General features: G+C 49.3%; 1 protein-coding gene across 1 annotated transcript; it reads right to left on the bottom strand.

The window, feature by feature from the left end:
• Nucleotides 1-17,244, bottom strand: slc8a4a (solute carrier family 8 member 4a). Its single transcript, XM_084698413.1, has 8 exons — nucleotides 16,887-17,244; nucleotides 15,335-16,363; nucleotides 14,638-15,161; nucleotides 3,114-3,220; nucleotides 2,199-2,323; nucleotides 1,784-1,883; nucleotides 1,126-1,398; nucleotides 1-852 (listed from the first exon to the last, which is right to left on the bottom strand). The coding sequence occupies exons 1-8, from the start codon at nucleotides 17,193-17,195 to the stop codon at nucleotides 473-475; spliced, it is 2,847 nt and encodes a 948-aa protein (XP_084554539.1). The 5' UTR covers nucleotides 17,196-17,244; the 3' UTR covers nucleotides 1-472.
• Between the last annotated feature and the right edge of the window lie 8,825 nt (nucleotides 17,245-26,069).

Raw genomic sequence — 26,069 nt, 5'->3', positions numbered from 1 at the left:
TGTCCTGTGGGGGACCGGTGGAGGGGGGGGCTGGTGGAGAAGGGGGCCGGTCTGGTGTGAATGAATGTCCTCAGAGCTCAAAAGCTAAGTTCAAGATCAGAGTTATCTGAGCAGAGTGAGGTGTAGTTTACCTTTCTGGGTACCTTCCTTGTGCAGACAGCCAGAATCGGGTGTGATAAAGTTACAAGCCCTCCAAAGATGTCACTTGGATAGCCGGCAGGTTTGGCCAGGCTTCCAATGACTAAGGCTATCGCTGTAAACAGGATCCACACCTCCACAGTCAAGCAGTTACTGTATAAATGACAATAATACAAATACCTAAAAACACCCAGGAGAAGTACATTTAGACAACAGGAAGTGAGAAGGGGTTAGACAGGTAAACAGTAAGTAGAAGAGATAACTCCACTTTCTCTCCTCCTCTTCTTCTTCCTCTCTTCTTCCTCTCTCTCTCTCTCTCTCTCCGCCGCGTCGCTCAGAACCCGGGTACGTGGCAGTAGGCCTCCAGAGAAGCCAGCAGGATGTACAGGAACCAGACAGAGACAAAGAGGAAGCAGGTGATGAGCTTGGCGGTCCGTGGTCCCCCCAGCTCCCCCCCGGCCACGCCGGGCCTCCGGCGGTACATGAGCACCATCACGCACACCAGCGCCATGATGGTGAACAGGGTGACGGAGAAGGCCAGCGAGCCCGGATTCACGTGGAAAGTCTTGCCCTTTGTCCTCCAGTAGACGGCGGCGATGGTCCACGCCACGCCGATGCCCAGGAAGACGTTGACGGCGTTGCTGCCGGTCACGTTGCCGATGGAGGCGTCGGCGTACTGGTCCTGGATGGCGGCGACCTTGCTGGCGAAGGTGTCTGAGAACGAGGGAAGAAGAGGAGGGGGAGGAGGAGGAGAGAAAGGGAGGGGGAGGTGAGTTAGGGAGTATGAGGAAGAAGAGAGGAAGGAGGAGGAGGTGTATGAGAGAGAGAGAGAGAGAGAGCTCACTGTGAAACCTAAAATAGGCTGAGAGGTTGTACAATAAGTTGGGGTGACAGACAGCAGCTGACAGAACAAACTTCGCTTGTTATACAACAACAACAGTGACAGCAGATTAAAGCCAGATGGGTCCAAACCAACTAGCTACCCACCTGGAACCGAGGTGCCCAGGGCCACGAATACCACAGCAGTGACCGAGTCTTTGAGGCCCACAGTGCAGCCGAAATGAGAGGCCAGGTCACCAGTAACAGCTGTCAGACCACCAATGATGGAGATGGACACGAAGAAGCAGGCCCAGCCGTTCCAGTACTCCGTGGGCGGGACAAAGGCGAACAGAACCTTCCAGAACACGGTGAGGAAGTGCATGATGTAATCGAAGCAGGAGGGCAGTCGCTCCTCGCCGCTCTCTTCCTCGTCGTCGTCACCTGAGGCACAAGGGAGGGGAGAGGGGTTTTGGTGCCTTGAGTAGGAGTCGTTTGTCTGTTTGTGTTAACTGTGACTAATTCCAAACACCTTACATGTGAAGAGATAGAAAGAGAGAATACAGAGAAAACTATAAAGAACAAGAGAGGAGTGAAAGAGTGAGACAGTATGAGAAACATATTTTATTTTGGTCATCTTTCTTTTCCCATTCCCTCTACTTGCCTTCTGCAACACCGCATTTTCCCCTCTGCAATCAATAAAGTACCTCTAAACACTATTACTACCACAGAGACAGACAGAGAGACAGAGACAGAGAGACAGAGAGACAGAGAGGGGGTAAGACAGAGAGACAGAGAGGGGGTAAGACACATAGACAGAAGCACTCACCGGCGCTGACAGTGACAGCATTGACGAACTGTTCCCTCCAGCTGCTACTGCCCACCACCAGAGCCAGGTTGGTCTTCTTTATCAGCTTATCCACTGTGTTCTACACACACACACACACACACACACACACACACACACACACACACACACACACACACACACACACACACACACACACACACACACACACACACACACACACACACACACACACACACACACACACACACACACACACACACACACACACACACACACACACACACACACACACACACACACACACACACACACACACACACACACACACACTTTATTCATTAGACGCTTTTGGCTGGACGTGCGTTTCGTAGACATGAACGCAGGTAGATGTTGCAGGAGGGAGGAGAGGTCTTGGTTCTTTGGGGAGGTTTACCTTAAACTCATAGGACTCCTCGATCACCACCTCCAGTTTAGTGTGTTCCCCCAGACTAGGACATCCCATCTTTGCCACGTCCTCTTCGTCACCCACGACAACAGGCTTGTTTTCATTGGAGTCCCCTAGGACACAAACAAAACACTCTGAGCTGTTGTGACACCATGGACACGTTGTTAATCCAAGCGGATATTGAAACACAAAATCACCTACCGACAACCAAACAGTCTCAAGAGAGACAGGGGGAGAGAGAGAGAGAGAGAAATATATATAGATACTGAGAGAAAATGTATCCAAGCAAAGTAGGGTTTTCAAACATTATTACAATCCTAGAAAACAAGTGATGTGAACAGAGGTCATTACATTTGTGTGAAAGACCGTTATAAATATGCAGTGAGAGAGGAAAGCCTGGAGAGTTTCAACATGGACCACTTACTTCCTGCCCTATTCACAGTCTGCCTGCAGTCACTGCCAATTAATATAAAACACATTACAATGTTCTTTTTAATATTCCATGCAACATTTTAATCAGTGTACATTCGCTGGAAAGCTATATTGGCAGTGTAAAAGCGAAATTAAATGTATTTAATGAGTGTTTAGAATAAATCAATTATGGGTTGAATGGGAATTTGATCACCCTGAGGATCAAACGGTCACCACTGAACTCTTGAATTCCAGCCAATGACCACATTGTGTGAGCCTTCAATAAAAAACTGTAGCACAGTTCCTCCTAGCGAAAACCAGGTCCAGACTGCTGGTTGACACACGTGATTCTGTCAGACATGACATGTCTGAGATGGTGTAAGCAGAGGTAAGTTGTTTAAAGCAGAGATAAGGATGTTACAAGCATGCATAAGGGTGTTATAAGCATGTCAGAGTGCTATAAGCATAGATAGGGGTGCTGGAAACACTCACCATGTTTCTGGCCCACCTCCAGAAGCACAGGCTCCCCCAGGACTATGGTGAAGGTCTTGTTCTTCTCGTACTCCTCGTCATCAATGATCTTCACATCCAACAGCTTCCTACAGACAGGTGGGTACACAGGAAGACAGACAGGTAGGAAAACAGAGGTAGGTAGGTAGACCGACAGGTTGTAGATAGACAAGTGGTTATAGGTACAGACAGAACGACAGACAGAAACATGTTCGTCAGCTTGTTTAATACAATTGGGACTGAACAACAGTAGCAGCTTGGGTTAGGCTACCAGTTGGCAAGGAGCAGATGTGTGGAGAAAACGGTCTTTTTATCCTAGTTAGGGAAGCAAGAGGGACAGCAGGAGGAAGAGGAGAGCACAGAATATGCACAGATGTTCCGGACACTGGTCTTTATGGTTCATGAATAATTAAAGAGAGCCTGCAATTTTTTGAAAGAACAAATAATTAAGAAGTCTAGCCATTTGAAATGAAAAACCCAGAGTATACACACACACAACCACACACACACACTCAAAACAGTTTCTCTCAATTACAAACACACACTTTCTCGCTCACACTCATACTCTCTCACACACACATATACTCTCACACAGTGACACATACACACAGTCATATACACTTTCTTATACACACACACACACACACACACTTTCCCTCACATTGACAAACACACACACCTCCGTTTGAAACCCTTATCTCCAGCCTCCACTTGAATGTCTCTGTGTTGCAGTACTGATATGGATGAACCTCTCCTTGGCTTTCATCTTCCCACCCATGCCAGACTGGACACTTCATTCTTCAGACCTAGATATAATCACATTCTATAGGATATACATCTCTAGTGGTCAGCACACCACATTCATCACATGGGTAAACCCCACACTACACCTCTGCCCCCACCTCCCTGCTGTCCCTCCTTCCCTCCCTCCGTCCCTCCATTCTCCCCTCAGCACTCCTCCCCACCTCCCCACCCCCCGGCCCAGCTAGCAGGACCTGAGCAGGCAGGCAGGCAGGCAGGCAGGCAGGCAGGCAGGCAGGCAGGCAGGCAGGCAGGAGGACAGGCAGGAGGACAGGCAGGAGGACAGGCAGGAGGACAGGCAGGAGGACAGGCAGGCAGGCAGGCAGGAGGACAGGCAGGAGGACAGGCAGGAGGACAGGCAGGAGGACAGGCAGGCAGGAGGACAGGCAGGCAGGCAGGCAGGCAGGAGGACAGGCAGGCAGGCAGGCAGGCAGGAGGACAGGCAGGCAGGCAGGCAGGCAGGAGGACAGGCAGGCAGGAGGACAGGCAGCTATCAGGGGCTCCTTGTCAGAGCTGCTGGAGTGGTGTTACATGAGCTGCTCTTTCTAGGACAGAGATGAGGATAGTCACTCAGCTGTGCTGCTCCTCCAGAGCCCAGGCCCCCTCTGACACACACACACACACACACACACACACACACACACACACACACACACACACACACACACACACACACACACACACACACACACACACACACACACACACACACACACACACACACACACACACACACACTAAATCCGGCTCTGACACATGAATGCATGGAGAGGCCCCGGGTGTCTCGTGTGTGGGTCCCTCCATTCCAACATGCCACCCCTCAGACAAACACACACAGAGACACACATGAACACACAGAGACTTGTCCACAGGGGGACATCAAAACAAAAGGCAGGCAGGCAGGCAGAGATACCGACCCACACACATACATACATACACACACACACACAGATTCAGGGAGATAACCCAGTCCTGGCTATCTCCACAGACAGGCAGAGATGCACACCCACACAGAAACACCCACACACAGAAACACACCCACACACACAGTCCTGCTATCTCCACAGACAGGCAGAGATACACATGCTCCGTTGGTGATGCACAGCTACTGCTGCATCTCATTAAGCACAGCTCCTGCTGCATCTCATTAAGCACAGCTACTGCTGAATCTCATTAAGCACAGCTCATGCTGCATCTCATTAAGGACAGCTCCTGCTGCATCTCATTAAGCACAGCTTCTGCTGCATCTCATTAAGCACAGCTACTGCTGCATCTCATTAAGCACAGCTTCTGCTGCATCTCATTAAGCACAGCTTCTGCTGCATCTCATTAAGCACAGCCACTGCTGCATCTCATTAAGCACAGCTCCTGCTGCATCTCATTAAGCACAGGGCCTCAGCAACACGCTGTGGCCTTCAGGTAATGAGTGACACTGTTGCTCACCAGAGCAAATAATCACACACATATTCACACACACACAGATACATTCATATACATAGGCCTACTCATATTCACACACACACACAAATGCACATTCGCCCACATTCCCCCCCCCAAAAAAACACCCACCCACACACTCATACACACCCAATCACAGTTTTATATACGCAACGTAAACAAATTGACTTAGTCCCTCGGGTGCACAAAGGAAACACACGAGAGCCAGTGAGCACGTGACGAGCACGTGATGAAGATGACAAACACAGTGAGGGTCCACAGGGGGACTGAGGCGAAGAATCCCATCTAGTCTAGTGTTGTTTGTAAAGCCCTCTTTACACGCCATGGTCACAGAGGTCCACAGATCAGCGCCTATAACCAACTTATACCCTTAAAGAGGAGGTCATTGTGGTTGTAGAGAGGAGCCCCTAGCCCTCTGGTAACCCTTCCTCCTCCTCCTCAGGTCCCCCAACAGCCACCCATTTATCCCCCCCTCCCCTCTCTGGTGAGCCCCCCTACACACACACACACACACACACACACACACACACACACACACACACACACACACACACACACACACACACACACACACACACACACACACACACACACACACACACACACACACACACACACACACACACACACACACACACAGCATCAAGGGGTGTCGTCTGCATGGCTGTGCACCACCTCATACTGCAAGAGATACAAATTCAAGAGTTGGCATGGCAACAGGTGGAAATAGTGTAATGTATGTTCTGTTAAGAAGTCATAGCCCATGGCTACATAGCAACGCTGGGAGAGAAGTGAGGGGTGGAGGAGAGAGAGGTGGAGGAGTGAGGGGTGGAGGAGTGAGGTGGAGGAGAGAGGGGTGGAGGAGTGAGGGGTGGAGGAGAGAGGGGTGGAGGAGTGAGGGGTGGAGGAGTGAGGGGTGGAGGAGTGAGGGGTGGAGGAGTGAGGTGGAGGAGAGAGGGGTGGAGGAGAGAGGGGTGGAGGAGTGAGGGGTGGAGGAGAGAGGGGTGGAGGAGTGAGGGGTGGAGGAGTGAGGTGGAGGAGAGAGGGGTGGAGGAGTGAGGGGTGGAGGAGTGAGGGGTGGAGGAGTGAGGGGTGGAGGAGTGAGGGGTGGAGGAGTGGAGGAGTGAGGGGTGGAGGAGTGAGGTGGAGGAGAGAGGGGTGGAGGAGTGAGGGGTGGAGGAGAGAGGTGGAGGAGAGAGGGGTGGAGGAGTGAGGGGTGGAGGAGAGAGGTGGAGGAGTGAGGGGTGGAGGAGAGAGAGGATACGGGAGGTTCTAAGGTTGGGTTCCACACGCACAACCACCACTGTTCCCTTATGTGGTTCCACCTGCCTGGCCCCCCTTCTTTTCTGCTGTCTTCAACAGACACTATTGGATCACTGATCAAAAGGAACCAAGTGAATCCCCGAGGGGGAACGATTAGTGAGAACCAAAAGGAAGCTGTCCCCTTTATTCCTCCTCCTTCCTGTCTCCCATCTTGCCCCTCCCTCTCCCCCTCCCTCTCCTTTCCCTCTCCCTCTCCCCCTCTCCCCTCCCCTCCCTCTCTCCTCCCCTCTCCTCTCCTCCCTTCCCTTCCCTTCCCCTATCCTCCCTCTCCTCTCTTCTCTCACCTGGAACACACTGGATGCCTGTTTAACTATTCTCCTTTGTTCATTCACTCATCAAGTATTGATTCCATCTGGTTGCTTCAATTCCAAAAGTGGGTCTTTGGCTTTGTGTCTGAAGCAGTGTTACTGTCTCCTCGTTCTCTCCCATTCTCTCCCTCTCTTTATTCCTGCCTAATTGTCTCCCTTTCTCTTATCTCTCTCTCTCTTTTTATTTTATTCTGTGGTTCTCTCCGTTTCTCCTTTTCGCTCTTTCCTCTCTTCCAGTAGAATCCCACAGACCTATGATGCGTGTCTTGATCCTGTGTCCTGCTAATGATGAAATATCCTTGTGAACATTGCATCACATGACTGGGCACCTCTCTCTCCCTCCCTCCCTCTCTCCCATTTCTCCCTCCCTCCCTCCCATTTCTCCCTCCCTCCCTCCCTCCCTCCCTCCCTCCCTCCCTCCCTCCCTCCCTCCCTCCCTCCCTCCCTCCCTCCCTCCCTCCCTCCCTCCCTCCCTCCCCCCTCCCTCTCTCCCTCTCTCCCCTCCCTCCCTCTCTCCCTCCCATCCCTCCCTCCCATCCCTCCCTCCCATCCCTCCCTCCCATCCCTCCCTCCCTCCCTCCCATCCCATCCCTCCCTCCCATTTCTCCCTCCCTCCCTCTCCCTCTCTCCCCTCCCTCCCTCTCCCTCTCTCCCCTCCCTCCCTCTCTCCCTCCCATCCCTCCCTCCCATTTCTCCCTCCCTCCCTCTCCCATTCCTCCCTCCCATCCATCCATCCATCCCTCCCTCCCTCCCATCCCTCCCTCCCATCCCTCCCTCCCATCCCTCCCTCCCATCCCATCCCATCCCATTCCTCCCATCCATCCCTCCCTCCCTCCCTCCCTCCCTCCCTCCCTCCCTCCCTCCCTCCCTCCCTCCCTCCCTCCCTCCCTCCCTCCCTCCCTCCCTCCCTCCCTCCCTCCCACACACCTCCATGAACACATACAGCTGCATGTGTTGCATCCATGCAGAGTTACTGAAGCCTTTCACCCGGGCTAATCTAGTATTGATGCAGGTTCAGCAGAGAGGAAGTGGAGGCTTGTCAGGCCATTTGTCTACTCCCCATACCGAAGCACAGGGCCGACAGCACTGCAAAGCATTCAACTCCGCCAAGGAGGGGGGTTCTGGGGTTTCGGATCGAACGAATGCACATTGTTTACTCTCCAAGCTGTGCTACCTCATTTGTAGAGTTTGACTCTTGGGGCCGTCCCAGTATGAGCGTAGATGGCCCCTCTCTGAATAGTTCGTCTTCGTCAGCTCTTCATTAATGGTTGCTCCCTCAGTTTAATTGTTTGTTTCTCTTTTATGATCCTCTTCACTCATCTCCATGTCCCCTTGTCTGTTACTGTGACACTGTAGCTCTGTTTGGTACCTTGTAGAGTAGCACTTGCTCTGTAACACGCTGTGTGTAAAACACTGCTCTGTAACACGCTGTGTGTAAAACACTGCTCTGTAACACGCTGTGTGTAAAACACTGCTCTGTAACACGCTGTGTGTAAAACACTGCTCTGTAACACGCTGTGTGTAAAACACTGCTCTGTAACACGCTGTGTGTAAAACACTGCTCTGTAACACGCTGTGTGTAAAACACTGCTCTGTAACACGCTGTGTGTAAAACACTGCTCTGTAACACACTTCCTAATCCTCCTCCACTCAACTCCACATCCCCCTCTGCTGTACTGTAACACTGCAGCACTGGAACACACAAACACCAACTCACTCACGGTGACACACATGAACACACTAACACATTGCAACACAGTTACACCTATCAGCCGTACATTTTTGCTTGTGAGGGAGAAACCTTTTCAACTTTCTAGAATCTTCCCCTGCCACAGCACTGCCACAGCCCAAAGCCTTCATATTTTATAGAGAAGGTGAGGATGGAGCGAGTTAGCAAGAACCGCTGAGGCAGAGACAAGATCACAGGAGAACAGAGGGAGAGGGAGAGGGAGAGGGATCTGAGATATAAGAATGTAATTAATTTCCCCCAAGTTCTCATCCCTGGTGTAGGAATAAAACACCTTTGTAGGCCCTAATTGTTTTAACTTCTAATGTGTGGGCGAGTGGCAGCGCCAGCCAGAGACTGAGAGATGAGGGGTGGGCCGGGGGAGAGGGGGAGAGAGGAGAGGGAGGAGAGAGGAAGGAATAAGAGGAGAGGGAGGAGAGTGAGGAAAGCAAGGAGAGGGAGAAGGTGATGTTGTTAATAGCCTAGCAGGGATGCACGCAGTAATCTCGCCATCCATCATCTAGCGGTCTCTTCCCAGAGTGAAAAAGAATGCACTACTGATTACACACACACACATTGCAGTTGTGCTGTATGGACACAGTAAGTTCCTGACTCACTGAATCCAGACGCACCGAGATAAGCACAGGTTGAAACAGAGAGAGGGAGAGATTAAATCAGTTTCGTTTTCTGAGGTTTTCCGGCTGATCTGAGGAAAAACGTGACGGCATAATTTCTCTTATCCAACAACATCAGACACAGTGAAATAAGAAGAACCAGTTAAAAGATGGAAACCTCTTTAGCTAAAAGATGTCACCACTTGAGGTCACTTCAGTTTCCCATGACTGCAATCACTTAAACATGTCATTATGCAAGTCCATAGCTCTATTTGTGTGGGTTTCCTGTCAACTTGACCACTCTTCTGAAGGCTCAAACCTCACAGTGTCGACATAGGAAACATGAACCAGAACAACACATTCATCAGAGGGCTAAACATGGAGGGGCTTTTAGACTGCCACAGTAGAACATGACACTGAAGGGGCATGGAGCCAAATTACTCTTTAAAAACGTATCATGGCAATAGGCGTGTCCGACTTCATGCAGCGCCGGAGGCACCGACAGTCGGCTGCCTTGAAGCTGAGAATGCCATTGGCTGCTTCGAGTCAGCCGGGGCTGTAGGCGGCTGCAGGCGCTGCATGAAGTCGAACACACCTAATATGTGTGGCATGTGAGACTGCGTGTGTGTGTTCATGCTTAGTAGCGTGTATGTATAAGTGTGTGTGAGTGTGTGTGTGTGCCAGCGTGTATGTATGATTGTCTGTGTGTACGCGCGGTGTGTGTTTGTGAAAGCTCACACTGTGTTTTGATGTTGATGCTCACGTGTTTGTATTTATTTTTAACGTACGAAAATAAATAGCAGCTTTAGCTTTGAGTCCGGGCCCAGACACTCAGCCACAGCAAATGGAAGCTGTGTCTGTGCTGCCGCGTCTGTGCTGCCGCGTCTGTGCTGCCGCGTCTGTGCTGCCGCGTCTGTGCTGCCGCGTCTGTGCTGCCGCGTCTGTGCTGCCGCGTCTGTGCTGCCGCGTCTGTGCTGCGCTCTTTAGCTCGCCTCTGTCAGAGCTGACGTGTTCGCTCTTCCTCCGCTGCACTCGCACATTAAGTCTGTTTCTCTCTCTCCCTCCATCTCCCTAACGATATGTGGGCGGGTGTCTATTTCTGTCCACACATGCACTCAAACTTGGACACACAAGCAGCGGTTTGGCTGGAAGCAGGCAAGCGGCTCGTACGAAGCGCTAAGACGTAATAGATGAGAGAACCAACAGGGAGGCAAGCTACTGAGCGCTAGAAATACAACGTTCAGTTGCGATTTGTACTTTCTTTATTTTTACTTTTGACTGCAGTCGATATACAATGTAAGGCCTGGGGCTTTTTAGAGAACTGACCCTTAATCCTGCATGTACGTGTCTCCTATCTACTGTGGGCTGCATCTACCCTGTAGATTGTTATTACTGGAACGCTTCCCTCTCTCCTTTGAGTTTTCCCCTCGTTACCTTTGGGGGTTAAGGTCCTGGGTCTTTGGGGGTTAAGGTCCTGGGTCTTTGGGGGTTAAGGTCCTGGGTCTTTGGGGGTTAAGGTCCTGGGTCTTTGGGGGTTAAGGTCCTGGGTCTTTGGGGGTTAAGGTCCTGGGTCTTTGGGGGTGAAGGTCCTGGGTCTTCTTGTTGAGAACAGACAGACAGTCTCAAACCTACTCAAGGTTTTGCCTACAGTGCATTCCTCCTTTGTTGTCACAGTTCGGTGTGACATCAGACACCGTCTTCAACACTGACTCTAGCTGTGGTTTAAATGCATTCAAAGACTAGATGACATTTCTGAAAATACAAATGAGTGCTTTTGAGGCGTCTCTCTTTTCTCAAATTGGAGCGTGTCATCTGATTCAGTGTAAGGTAACGACACTCCTGGCTGCTGTCCTGGTGTTCTCAGTGTAAGGTAACGACACTCCTGGCTGCTGTCCTGGTGTTCTCAGTGTAAGGTAACGACACTCCTGGCTGCTGTCCTGGTGTTCTCAGTGTAAGGTAACGACACTCCTGGCTGCTGTCCTGGTGTTCTCTTCTCTGCAGCTGAACCTCACGCCACAGGGATTACAGATTATATATCTGTCTCACACACACACACACACACACACACACACACGCTGCCTTGACGAGAGTCTGTGTGTGTTTGTGATCTCAGGGATTGTTTGATCTGGTATGCGAGAGTGCTTAACTGGCTCAACCCCCAATCCCATCCCATACACACACAAAAAAACTAACAAATAGACTGCAGATGCTAATCAAAGCTGTCAGAGAAATGGGGCAACGTTTTCCCTAATCAATCTGTGGCTGGCCTCAAAGGGAGAAGTGTTTAGTCGACATCAGAGCTTCCTGGATGCAGCTAGTTGTAGGGAATACACCCACTACTTTGGTAGCCTCTAACCTTTATGCTGTGTTCAAACCGAACGCGACGCAAATTATTCGTGCGAATGAAACAACATTTTGCTTTGTTTATTCGTGTGGATGGCAAGGAGCCAACCGTTTTTTTCCATTGTCAACCATGTCCCAAATGACTACTATAAACAAATAAGTAGTGTCGTACAGCAGAAGATGCCCACATACGGCTGCAATACTCCTGCCCTCCATTTATTCAAAAATGTCAACATGGTCAACTTTCGCAACACAGCGTCACGGTCACGCAAATATTTCACCGCGTGGAGGGGGAGGGGGTGAAGAAACGTGTGAGAAATGATGAGCTATAAAAATTCTCAGACGTTTCTGAAAACATCAAATCGGCCAATGAACTGAACTTAAACAGAACAAACAAACCTTGTTCTTAAATAAGACAACTTGAAACTCAAGAGCCGTGCAGAAAAACTGCTGTAAGCTGTTGTAGGAGTCTCTACGAGGAATATCAAGCTGACTAGAATGTCTTCAAAGCTCAGCTGACTCCTGAACTCAGACTCTGTGCTTCAGAATGCTCATATGGGTATTGATCCAGGCAGCATATTGAGGCATTGATTTTTTTCTGACAGTGAATGTGTCTGTTCATTTGATCTCATCTTATATAAGGGAACACAGGTTTAAGTATCGGAATACATTATGTGTGTGTGTGAGAGAGAGAGAGAGAGAGAGAGAGAGAGAGAGAGAGAGAGAAAGAAACTGGCCCTTTTACCTGCCGGCTTCTCCATCCTTATTGTTCTGGTGGTGTTTTATTCTCTTGGCTCAGATAAACACATGCTGCGACAACTGCACATTCTGTGGTGCCACACACACACACACATAAAGACACAGTGATTCAGAAATAGAAAAATGGGGTTTATGCAAAGACTGTATTGGCAGATTAGTGCGCAGAGTGAACAACATTTTTGTCTTTCTTTCCGTGTTTGTGTGTTCTGTTTGAATTTTGGGAGATTTGTGTGAGTAACCCTTAATCTCTCCTCTGGAGCCAAGAGCATAGAGAACACACCCTTATGGTTCATTCCTCTCGGCTCTTTGTTGCCAAAGGTTGTCAGCTAACTTTAAGACTCCAAACATACTCACGCGCATGCATGCACACTTATGCGCAAACACATTATGCACACGCACACACAGGTTTGTTTTACTATCCTAGCGAGCACACACGCACACTAACTAACTCACACATGCGCGCGCGCACACGCACACACACACACACTTGAGCTGTGGCAACACAGGGAGAAAGCCAGTTAGTGAAAGCCTCTTCTGCTGGTGAGAAAAGAGCTTCAATTGTCTGGTCAGCAGAAACCAAATGAATGCAGCTCACCCGTGGTCACACACAAACACAGACACAAACACACAGACTCATAAACACACACAGAAATAGACTCATATACACACAAACACAGACACAAACACACAGACTCATAAACACACACAGAAATAGGCTCATATACACACAAACACAGACACAAACACACAGACTCATAAACACACACAGAAATAGACTCATATACACACAAACACAGACACACACGTAGACTCATAAACACACACACCCCCTCTCTCTCCCCCACACACGCACTATCACACTTACTCATAAACATACAGATTGTGCATTTTAATACGCCAGTGACAAAGGTAGCCTGAGCTAGCCTGCCCACCTCCTCACTTAACCAGCCTACACAATCCACCTCCACACACACCTTCTCCAATCAGACTCATGTGAATAGACGCCGCATGCACCTGTGCACCCACCCACACAACTAACACACACACACAAAACACACCACTTTGAATCAAACCATGATTACAATCATTTTTCTTGTTACACGTTTTCATGAAGTACACACGCGCGCACGCCCACACGCCCCTCTCTAAGCGCTTCTCCTCATCAGCCATCAGACCCCGCCCACAGTGAGACCAACTGTTGAAACGCACCGTTCCGCTCTCTTCCCCTCTCCACCTCTCCTTCCGCCCTCCTACCTGCCTCTCTGCCGCACCGCAGCTAAATCCATCCCCAGTCTCTCCTTCAAACGCTGCATGAATCAGCATCACACAAACCAGGTTTACCCTCTCTCTCCCTCCCTCCCTCCCTCTCTCCCTCCATAAACATTTTCCACCCTAACTACCCTACACAGCGAGATTCATTAAGACTCATCATGTCTCCTTCAAGCTCCTTTCTCGTTTCCTCCTCCTTCCAGAGGCCTCCCAGTGCCACATGCATCCTTTCTGATTGAACGCCATTAAAACCAGCTTGTAATACAGCTACTTTCTGCTCATCCGTCATCGCTTTCATCCGGTTCTCCCCCTGAACATCAGTCCCATTGTGAATTTCCCTGAATGAGCTACTCCCTCTGCCCTCCTCCGATTTAAATGTGAATAAAAATGACCTCATTACTACAGAAGCAGTGACTGGCCAGCTGACAACCGCCACGTTCTGCAACAACCCCTATATGTTAATAAGGGGCACACTATAATATACTATACACTACTGTACTGTACCATTCTATCCTATACACTGTACTGTTCTATACTGTACAATACAATGTAGGTTTTCCCGCAGCACCTTGCAGCTAAGGCGGCCGTCTAAGCAACACACGCCTGCCGCCTTAACTACGTCGTCGTTGTAGTAAAAAAAAAAAGAAAGATATCCACCGTGTTACTCTGTCCTGTTTCATTCCAAACCTCGACCAACGCCAGTCTCCCTTCTCTGCAGAACGCATTAGTGTATCGCACAAACTAGCCCCCCCACAGAACGCATTAGTCTAGCCCCCCCCACCCCAACGGCAAACCCTACCACCTTAATGAACACATTCTGCTGGAAACCCTGCAATGCGACCCTCTACTAAACTGTAGTGGTGTAGTTCTGGCCCAGCAGGCCAGGATCCTGCATTGTTACTCACATGGTCTCGTCGTTCTGGAACTCCAGTTTCCCGGCCACCTCCTCGTAGTCGTCCCCAGACCTGGCGCTCCCTTCCACGGTGTGGTAGGGCACCGCCACCTTCCCCCTGGCGCCGGATGTCCGATGAACCTTGACCTGCATGGTGCCCACGCTCTCGCTCACCCTCATCGACTCGCTCTCGAACGTGAAGATGCCCGCGTGGTCGTCGTCGTAGATGGTGACAGTGGCCGTGTGGGCGACGCCCAGGGCGGCCTTGGGGGTCACGTGGGACGACGCCCCGCCCACCACCATGCTGTTGCCGGTGGCGACGGAGCTGGGCTGGAGGACGGAGACCTCGGCGCGGTGCACGATGCGGGGGTTGCTGAGGTGCACGTAGAAGTGCTCGTCCTCCTCGAAGATGTCGTCGTCGATCACGCCCACAGTCAGCTCCTTCACAGTCTCCCCGGGCTTGAACACCAGCGTGCCCTCCGCAAACTCGTAGTCCGAGCCGGCGTTCGCCGTCCCATCCTCCGTGCGGTAGTCCACCTGGAGCGAGACAAAACAAGGGAGAGAACACGTTTTGGTCCCTTAAAAAAGGTTTCACGGATTCATCTGATCAACCGTGTCCCGAACCGTGATTTGTCGAGGAACCTTAGAGACATGATTATACTTTGTTTTTTGTAAAATCCGAGGGAGTTGAACGGATGAACCTTGTTTACCTTGACGGTGCAGCCCGCCTCCCCCCCGTGGCGACCCACGGAGATCTTGAGAGAGCCGCAGTTCTCGAAACACTGGTAGTGGGTGGGCTCGAACTGCAGGTAGATGGTGTGCGGGTCCTCCTCTTGCCCGCTGGCCTCGTGACAGCTCACCACCTTCCGCGCCTGGTCGGCCGCATGCTTCTTCAGGATGTTGCCGGCCCCGATCATCATGCGCGTGGCCTGGATCCGGTAGAAGGCCCGGCTCTTCTGCTGCTGGACCAGGACCTGGTAGTTAGCCATCTCGATCAGCTGCTCCATGTCCTTGTCCGGGTGTCTCTGCTTCAGCTCCTTCAGGGTGCGGGCCATGTCCCGACGAGCCTCGTCGTCCTGGTCCGGCCTGTCGCCCGCCCCCCCGCCGCCGCCCTCCTCCACCCCCTCCAGCATCCCGTCCAGGACCTCCTTGGGGTGGGAGTTGACCCCCTGGCCGTCCATCTCCATGTCCATCTTGGTGAACATGCCGTCTCCCTCCGTCTCGATGATGATCCCGCGGGTCTTGTCGGCGCGGTAGCGCTTGTGGACGTACTTGTAGAAGAGGAGGCGCCGGTCGGCGATCCAGGCCTGGACCACGCAGAGCGGGAAGAAGAGGAAGGTGAGCACGGCCTCCCACACCTCCACCTCGCCCGGGGAGATGACAGCGAGGATGAGGTAGAGCCAGATGTACGCAAAGACGCTCCAGGCCGCCGTGACGAAGAACACGCGCAGGTGCTTGATCTTGCGGGTCTCGTTCTCCGGGACCACGTAGACGCAGATGGCGATGATGATGAACATGTTGAAAGCTGCGCTGCCCACGATGGTGCTGGGGCCCAGGGCGCCCGCCTCGAATTTGTGTCCGATCACCTCAATGACGGACAGCAGGATCTCCGGGGCGGACGATCCCAGGGCCATCAGGGTGAGGTTGGACACCGTCTCGTTCCAGATACGCACCGTCGCCGTGGTCGTCTCCCCGTTGGGCTTCTTGATGGTGATCTCCTTCTCCTGGGAGGTGATCACCTGGTGTGTGTGTGTGTGTGTGGGGGAGAAAGATGTGTGTGAGGTGTGTGAAATAAAAAGAGAAGGGGAAGGGCAGTCAATTAAATGAAAGAGAAATTCGATACAAATAGAATTAACTGAATTGGGTAGAGGACAGTAGAACAAAAAAGGATAAAATCAATAAGGCACGGAATGAGACGGGAACAGACAGAGAGAAAGAAGAAGAGAGAACAAACACAGACAGAGAGAGAGAGAGGAAGACAGAGACAGGCGGATATGAAGAGACAATAAGGGACAAAGAGAAAAAAAGAAACAGAACAGAGAGAGAACACCCACCCACCTCTATAGAGGACATGAAGCGGACAGACAGGCAGACAGGCAGGCAGACAGGCAGGCAGAAAGACCCACAGGGAGAGAGACTTAAACAGAGCGACAGCCCCACCTCTATAGAGGACATGAAGCGGACAGACAGGCAGACAGGCAGGCAGACAGGCAGGCAGAAAGACCCACAGGGAGAGAGACTTAAACAGAGCGACAGCCCCACCTCTATGGAGGACATGAAGCGGTCTGCGATGATGGACATCCCCAGGAACATGTAGATGAGCGCCACGAAGTACACGATGGCCCGGGCCACCTTATCCCCCACCGACGGGTTCTGGGGGTTCCACATGGGCAGAACCACGCCGTCAGCGCAGCTGTCCTCCTCGGAACAGTTCCCCGGGGGGCTGCTGGGAACGTGGTCCGAACTGGCCTGGGACAGGTGGGTGAGGCCCAGGAGGACGACCAGGAGGAGGGAGGTGGACAAGCAGGAGGTGAAGGGATGAGCGAGGGCGAGAAAGCGTCTCAGGAACATGGCGGCGGGCGGCGACGGTCAGTCAGTCAGTCAGACGGCTGGTGTCTCAGATCTGTTCCACGCACCCAGCAGCTTCTTCACGGGACAAAGAAAACAACCAGAGAGCAGAACACTAAATAACGACAAATCAGACATCGCCTTGAATCTGACCTCTGGGAAACAAAGACGAAAAAGACGCACAAGATTAGCAGAAGCGCTGATTGGCTCGTTAGAAACCTGGCATCGACTCGGGAAGTAGTAAGTTCTGTGGGGAGAAAGCTCACAAAATGGCTTAGTCAATTTCTACTGATGGCCAAACTACAATGAAAACAAGTGGAGCATGCAAGTGTCTCTCCAGGAACAGGGTTATGGGCTGAGGTTTAGCGAGTTCAAGCTTTTCTCAAATTATTTCATTATTCACTCAAGTACACCTATTTGAACTTTGATTTGTAACTGCCTGGAGGTGTTAGCTAGTCGCTAGCTGGTAATACCAGCCCGTCCATGGAACACTAGGTTTGTTAGCTCCACACAGGTCGAGCTAAATCCGTTTGTGTATTTACTGTACACACTAAATCTTTGAGCCAGCAATAAAATCCGGCACAGAGCGGTAACTGACTTACGGATGATAAATAAAGGAGTGAGAAATAAATCCTGAGAGAGAGAGAGAGCGAGCTTTTTCTTCTCATCCCTGAAGAGTATCGCCTGAGTCGTGTTTTATATAAGAGCTTGAATCATGCATGGATGACCAATGACGCCTCTGCTACCCCCCGCCTCTCCCCCACCCCACCCCACCCCAAACACACACACACACACACACACACACACAGCGCTTGTGTATCTCCAAGCTGAAGCGCCTCACCTCTCACCTCACACTTCCCAGCATCCCTTGGGCTACTTCACCATTCAGAATACTGATTCTGACCCCAACAACGACCTCATATCTCCCCTTCTCCGCTCCCAGACAAGGAGTAGAAGGCAAACATAACAGCAACATTCGGACAGGGGAACCGCGGACGCATTTGTTCACGTTGATTAAACGTGCTCTAGTGGAGATTAGTAACCAAAGAATAGCGTTGGATCTGGTCTATGATTCACGGTGTTGTGACATTTTTATCTGCCTTCCATAATACTCCCATGGCTCTTCTTGCAGCTTAAAAGAACTTGGAACAGTCTTATTATTACTTTCTTCTTTACTTGGCTCCACTTCATGCGGATGAACCCCTCGGCTAATGGGAAAAGATGCAACTCCCCTTTAAACACACAAGACCCACAGTCCTGGTCTTTGAACCAGAAGAGCAAATGTCTGGTAGATGTGGCTGAGAAACAGCGGCGCTATTTTCACCTTATCAAGCTGACAGTTTATTAGTCCTCGGTGACAGGGACAGCTTCGAAAAATTAACTTGGTTACCACGCAACATAACCGCACAGAGACGGTCTGAAGATTGCCTTCAGTTCTCTGGTGAGTGGTACACCAAAACTATTGCAGCATGGAAGCACACACAGCACGCGTGTGCACTCACGGGTACAGACACACACACACGGGCCTGCACACAGTCACACACAAACTTGCGTGCACACGCACACTTTCCCCACCCACGCACACACAAACACCCCCCCCCTCTCTAGCCCCACGCCCCAGTCTAATGAAAGTGAACATTTAGTCATTTAGCAGACGTTCTTATCCAGAGCGACTTACAGGGACATTTCCCCCCCCCGAGGCAAGTAGGGTGAAGTGCCTTGCCCAAGGATCCAACGTCATTTGGCACGGTGGGGAATCGATCCGGCAATCTTCTGATTACTAGCCCGACTTCCTTTACAATAGGAACACAATAGGAACACTCCTCGTGGTGCTCTGTCAAGTGGCCTGGTAGTGGGAGCCTCTGAGATCCCCCTAATTGCTCCGCTCATTGATTTGCATCCCGAAACATGGCCCATTTTCCCCAAACAAAACTAGCTGGCCAAACGCGATGCTGACGGATCTTAATAACATTCAGTAATTGAACGCAAGGGGATGGAGGCCTGCAACAATATGGCTACGGTAAGGCGATAAAGTGCGATAATGGTAGTCTATGGTGAATCTTAGGCCAGGATTACAGAAGGGTTTGTTATAAGCCAGTTGGGGTTTGTTATAGCTGCAAGGTTTGTTGTATACGAGTTGGTTTGTTATATCCCTCTTGGGTTGGTCTGTGTCTGACAGACAGGGATGTCAGGGCACCAGATGTGTCCAATATCCTCCACCTTCAGACGAGTCAATATATACACCATCTGTCCTCAACACGTATGACAGGAATCCAATACCACCATGCGAGCTATGCCACACAAACTATGTCCCGTACATCAAGTCGACAACGACAACTGACATGCTTATGCTTGTTCATAAAAGCTATTACCTGATATCTGCTGTAAAACTTGCGTCTGTATTTGCAGTCCACACGATTCAATCGGACAAATTGCCCAGGTGGCGTTGGTTAATAGTGTAATAAACTACAACAAAAAGCGTTCTCTCTGTGGGTTCGCCACAGGGGCGCTCAATGCCACAGCCCGGAGTGAGGCAGCGAGAGAGGCAGCGAAAGAGGCCCCGCTAACGACCGGACCATTAGGAACGGAGAACACCCACAGGTCACCCCTGCAGAGAACGCAGAACGAACGAGAGAGAGAGAGAGAGACAGAGACAGAGTGAGAGAGAGAGGGTGAGACAGAGAGAGAGAGAGAGAGGGTGAGAGAGAGTGAGAGAGACAGAGAGAGAGTGAGAGAGACAGAGAGAGAGTGAGAGAGACAGAGAGAGAGAGAGAGAGAGAGAGAGTGTGAGACAGAGACAGAGACAGAGACAGAGAGAGAGAGAGAGTGTGAGACAGAGAGACAGAGAGAGAGACAGAGAGAGAGAGACAGAGAGAGAGAGACAGAGAGAGAGAGAGTGTGAGACAGAGAGACAGAGAGACAGAGACAGAGAGACAGAGAGAGAGAGAGTGTGTGAGACAGAGAGACAGAGAGACAGAGAGACAGAGACAGAGACAGAGAGAGAGGTTCCTGGAAAGTCTCGTTGCTCCGCTGCCCATCAGGCCCTTTTCCCACTCACTATTCTCTCACTCCCGTCACCCTGTGCCAGTATAATTGCTTTTCTTTTATCAGATCGTAGTTCTTTTTCAGAGACAATTTCTTTATTCAGACTTGTTATTTTCCCAGTGAAAACATCCTGCGGTGTGTCTGTGCTCTGCACGTGCGACGGCCGGGTACAGACAGGGCCGTCATTACTCTGTCATCACAACACAATTGATACCATCTTGTAAATGTTGCACTTGTTAAAGACATTTATTAAAAAAGGGAAGCACATTAGAAACGCTTGTTTCTGTTGCGTGCGACGTAGGAGACCCTCATTGCAGCTACTGAAATTACGTAGTTACTAGGTCAATAATTGTGCAATTAGCTTTGCTGTTACCATGTAGCTTTTTAAAGTAAATACCAGGTAATTATGTGGCTGTGAAATTAAGCGCTTTAAATGAATACACCAACAACAACCAACGGGAGAAATGTCCTGTCAACACCTACTAAAATCAATCCAAGACGATATAGCCAGTTGCATTTATTATGGAAATCATGAAATAAAGGTGTATGAATTTCAAAAAATGCCTGTCTTCCCCCTGCTCCCGAAGGAGCAGAGTTTGTTGCTAATTTTTACACCTTTCTCTGTAGACACACATAATATTACTTTTCAAAAACAAGAAAATTACTAAGCCCTCCACCCGGAGGATTGACAAGCCTGAATTAAGAATTTATGCAAATGAATTACAAAAATGCCATTACCTTGTTGAAGTAATTTCTGCTAATACATTCCTCAGCATCACAGTACTCAAAGATGAGCTAAAGTATTTACTTCAAATACGTAAGGCTCTCCTTTTAGCAAAAGACAGAAATTAGGTTTCAATCTTTTGTTGTTCATTCAGCTCATTTCAAATTGCTACTCATATCTAGAGCGTGCACACAGGGATAACCAAGTAGGACAGAAGAAGAGAGAATGCAGATACACAACAGTGGAGAGAGAGGAGAGTCTGAGGGGAGAGGAGAGAGAGCAGAGTCAGGAGAGAGAGGGGAGAGGAGAGAGAGAGGAGAGTCTGAGAGGAGAGAGCAGAATCAGGAGAGAGAGGAGAGGAGAGAGAGAGGAGAAAGGAGAGAGAGGGGAAAGGAGAGTCAGAGGAGAGAGACGGGGGAGAGGAGAGAGACGGGGGAGAGGAGAGACGGGGGAGGAGAGTCAGAGGAGAGAGAGAGGGGAAAGGAGAGTCAGAGGAGAGAGACGGGGGAGAGGAGAGTCAGAGGAGAGCAGAGGAGAGAGACGGGGGAGAGGAGAGTCAGAGGAGAGCAGAGGAAAGGGTAAGGGAGGGGAGAGGAGACTGGAGAGTTAGTGGAGAGGAGAGATGAGGAGAGGAGAAAGAAATGGAGATAGGGAGGAGAGAAGAGAGAGTAGGTTTTTTTATCCAGTTCCTGTAGGGGGAGTAAGAGGTTGAAGACTTGAATGCTTTGAAGTCAAGGATGGGGAGAGGAGAGGGGGAGGGCACCATATCCATATGCTTGGCGGCAGTAATTTGGAACAACATTAGCATGTCATATGTAATGACCTGCATTCCGGTCACCTCTCCATGAAATACCCATTCTGTAGAATCTGCAGACACTTTCAGACAAACTCAAGAACATGCGACCATGTCCACATGGAATTAGAAATGATGATACCCATTGCACAACATGCGTTGTAAGGCATCAATAAGATTGCAACCATTACAATACATTAGCAGCACTGCCCTTGAGCAGCAAAAACATTTTATATTCTAATCCTGCTTCCAGCATGTTCAAAGCCTCCAACCTCTTATCTCATTTCAGTCAGAACCATCGACGGGGAGGATAATGCATCCAAGCAGATTTAGTCTTGCTTTAGATGGGTTGGTTCACGGTTCTGGTCTTTTTTAGCAGCATCTCCCCTCGCCTTCTTCTAGCCACGTACTACTCTTCCCCAGGGAGACAAGCAACACCAGGCACAAAGACCAATCCACCAGTAATTCGCGTTCATCAAATGCAAGCATCTAGCTACCCGTCAGTCGTATCGATTCTATAAAATGTCCGTCTGCTGTGCCATGGGCAGTGGGGCGGTGTGGGAGACTACCATTCACAACTCCCCAGGCAACTGAGGAAGGGGGGCTAGCTTCAGTCGCATATGGCACTTGCCAGCATGAAAAAAAAAAAAAACACCTTTCGTATTTCTAATGCCTGTTCTTGCAGTTGGTGACCTTTTCAGGGCAAACACAGCAGGATGTCCAGTCTGACACTGCAGCTGGCCGGCCGAGTTCCAGAACCTTCTGCTCATGCATGCAGAGGAGAGGGGAGTGGAAATGAATTCCATGAACCTGAACAGCTTTTGTTTAGGCACGTCTCTCCCTCTCATCTGTCTATTCACCTACTTCATCTGCTTTCTTCTCCATTTAACTCTTCTCCCTTCACCTGCACAGCCCTCCTCCTCTCCCTTCACCTGCACAGCCCTCCTCCTCTCCCTTCACCTGCACAGCCCTCCTCTTCTCCTCCTGAACAGCCCTCCACTTCTCCTCCTGAACAGCCCTCCTCCTCTCCTCCTGAACAGCAGCTCTCTTATTCATATCACTATATAACCTAGATCCTTCTGTTGGCAAATTTAGACTCAAGAGTTGTTGACATGCTCCAGACTGAAAGTCCATTTTCATCTTTGAATGCGTAATGGTATAAGTCCTCAAACAGGAAGCCAGCAGCGGAGAATAAATCAAGACAACAAGGGAAGGGATCAGCTTATTTATATCTCTCTCCATCAGTTATTCACTTCACGCGGGAAAACATCACACACACACGTCTGGAACCTTTTGGCATCCATCATCAGCATCATCTTTGAATTGGCGGCATACACAGGTGGGTGAAAAGATGTACCTGTTGGATGCATCAAATCTGTCTCGTGTTGGTGGTTTGACCTTCTGATCTATACAAATGGAAGCCTGACACTGCGATGAGCAGAGCCTTTCAGACTGGTAACTCATGTGTGAAGGTGCTTACAGAGCACTGCGGATACATCTGCACCACAGAGTACAGACAGAGAGACAGAGATAGAGGGACAGAAAGACAGAGAGACAGAGAGGAATTACTGTGAGATATTGGATATCGTAAAATGTCCATGCCAACGTCATGACCATTTTCCTATTAAAATGTAATCTCCAAATCCCATCCAGGAATGAATGGATTCTAAATAGAATAGACTCTTCACGTACCAAACACTCATCTACATGCAAGGATGGGAATAGGGAAACACCTCTTGCTTGACCTTTAACACAGCTTCTGAGAAAAGAGAAGGTGTGTCTGAGAGACAAAAAACAATTACAGAAATAAGAGAAGTGCTAGAGAGATGGAGATAGAGAGAGAGAGGGGAGAGAGGGAGAAATAGCGAAAGAACACAAGAGACAAAAAGATAGACAGACAGAGAGAAAGACAGAGAGGGCCGGGAAAGACAACCCTCACACCCAGAGGTTTGCTACCTTATGTTCCTTTTAATTTCAGCCTCAGAATCAATAGCACTTTCCAGAACCAGCTCTTCTATGAGCGACCTGCTATGAGACCTGAGTCTAATCTTGAAGGCTCCATGTAACTGCTAGAGCTGCACATTCAGGACCACGGACAGCGACTGGAACTAGCGGACGCTGTACAACAGAATGCAGACACACTCTCGAACACTACTCAACAGGGGCTAACTGGACTGCAACGCTAATTGTGTTCAAATTCTTTTCCATTTTTAAACCCTGCTATCGCAGAGAACAGTCAGCAACTGACAATAGTTAACTGCAATTATTTCTCGGCTCTGCTTTTTCAGACAATTAGGGCTTATTGACAAAAGGAGAACAGTTGTTGTATGAGGTGCCTTTGAAGTTCTCAGTCACTGTGGCTCTACAGAAACAGAGAAATACTAACTCATGGTGACAGCGAAACACAAATAATTGACAGAAATACTGCAGACTATTTACAATGTTGAAATTGTATTTGATCCCCAGCCAGGTTTATAAATCAGGCAGAACACCGAAACTAGAAAACGCCATCATTGATAATCCACCATTAAAACAATATAGTTCTCAATAGGACTGAAAAAGTCACCTGTCACAGGCTTTCAATGTAAATAAGCAACTCCTCAGCGTTTGTGGCTGTCTGGATAGGTAGGGATTTCTACTCACTTTAAAACAGGATCCATTAAGAATAAGATCCTACTGATGAATCCAGTTGCTAGTAACGATGGATGGCCTGAACTTCTACCCAAATGCCTCTAAATCACGTTTCACGCCTCTTCACCATTGCTAACTAAATCCAACCAAAGAACATGCAGATAAAGGCAGAGCTATACGAATCAAAACAACCTTTAGACCATCTCCTCAAACATCATCTTATGTGCCAGGGAACAGGATGAAAAAAATATATATAATTGACAGGGATGTGACTGAAACAGAATGACAAAATCTCTACGTGATATTATTACAGGGGAAGGCACAGTGGGAAGAGGATCAAACTGTCAAGAAAAACTGTTTCCACTGCTTCATTTTTCTCCATCCTACATCACACCCACACACCATGACACTACTATAGAATCACTCAAGCACAGAGCAATGGATGTGCAGGTTCATTTATTGCAAAGGTGCAACAAAATAAAAGCAATATGAGCCTCTTTTTTTATTTTGGCCACGTACGTAGTTGGAGCTGCAGTTTGAGATGAATTTCCACTCTGTCATAGAAACATGTACGATACTGTTCCAAGACAGACATTTAGGTGTTAAGCATATTACATGCATATGAACCTTGGGAGTTGACCAAACATGGCTCTCAGAGAAGAACAAAATCATGCAGATTGTCTGGAAAAATGCAGTTGGCATAAAATTTGTTGTTGTTCAGCAGTGATTTGTCAGCAGGACGTACCCTTTCCCAAATTAGTTGAAATACCACTAGCAGACCCATGATCTTTTCTTGAGTCATAAAAGGAAAAAGGGGTATATTAGTTACTCATAGCATTCCTCACCTGTGAAGAGCTGACCGTAGAACGGTGAAGTGTTGGTTTTACCAGACAGCCACCAGCACCATCTGTTTGAAGTGGCAGGGGAAAGTCAGACCCTCTGTTGCAAGAAATGAAAATTATAATTTCAGTCGGCTTCTTAAGAGTGGGTTGCTGAAAGATATCGGGATGATATTCTATATATCTGCGAGTCAAGATTTCATGACACTGGCTGTCAAAGAGTGTGGCCCCACGAAGATTTGCGATGACTGTCAAATATGTCTTTTGGTTAGTATACACTTACAAGCTAGTGAAAACAATCACAGAAATGACAAGAACATTGAAATTACATAAACATTCATCCACAGCATCATATGCGTAGTACGAATGGCAATGTCTCCATTTGGTGTGCGGTCGATCATGTGCGCATTTAAACCATACTCACAGAGGCAGATCTTACATTGATCCTCTTCTTCTAATGAATCTGCATATACACTGGTACGAGAAAGTCACTGTGTGCCAAAATTAACATTCAATTGCGTTGCACTGAGGCGCTGGGTCTCGCGGTCAGTCCTGGAGAGAACGCACCGCTCGTCTTGGTGCCTCCTCGCGTGAAGGCTACTGTCTCATAACGTCGCCAACTCAAAACTGACTGCTTCGTAATTGGTTCACGTTATGCATCCCATGTATTGGTGTGCGATGAGTTAAGCACCCTAACCTACGTCTTTTGGTATTTTATATCTACAAAATCCCAATTCGTCTTTAATCCAGTTTACCGTGCGGTAGTTTGTGGAATGCACCAATAGCTAAGACAAATGAGTCTATGAATAATAGACAGTATAAATATTTGTATCACCGGATAAGAA

The sequence above is a fragment of the Hypomesus nipponensis genome, chromosome 5, assembly GCF_054491055.1.
Source record: "Hypomesus nipponensis isolate SF chromosome 5, ASM5449105v1, whole genome shotgun sequence".
Lineage (NCBI taxonomy): Eukaryota > Metazoa > Chordata > Actinopteri > Osmeriformes > Osmeridae > Hypomesus > Hypomesus nipponensis.
This window is presented reverse-complemented; position numbering and strand designations above follow the sequence as displayed.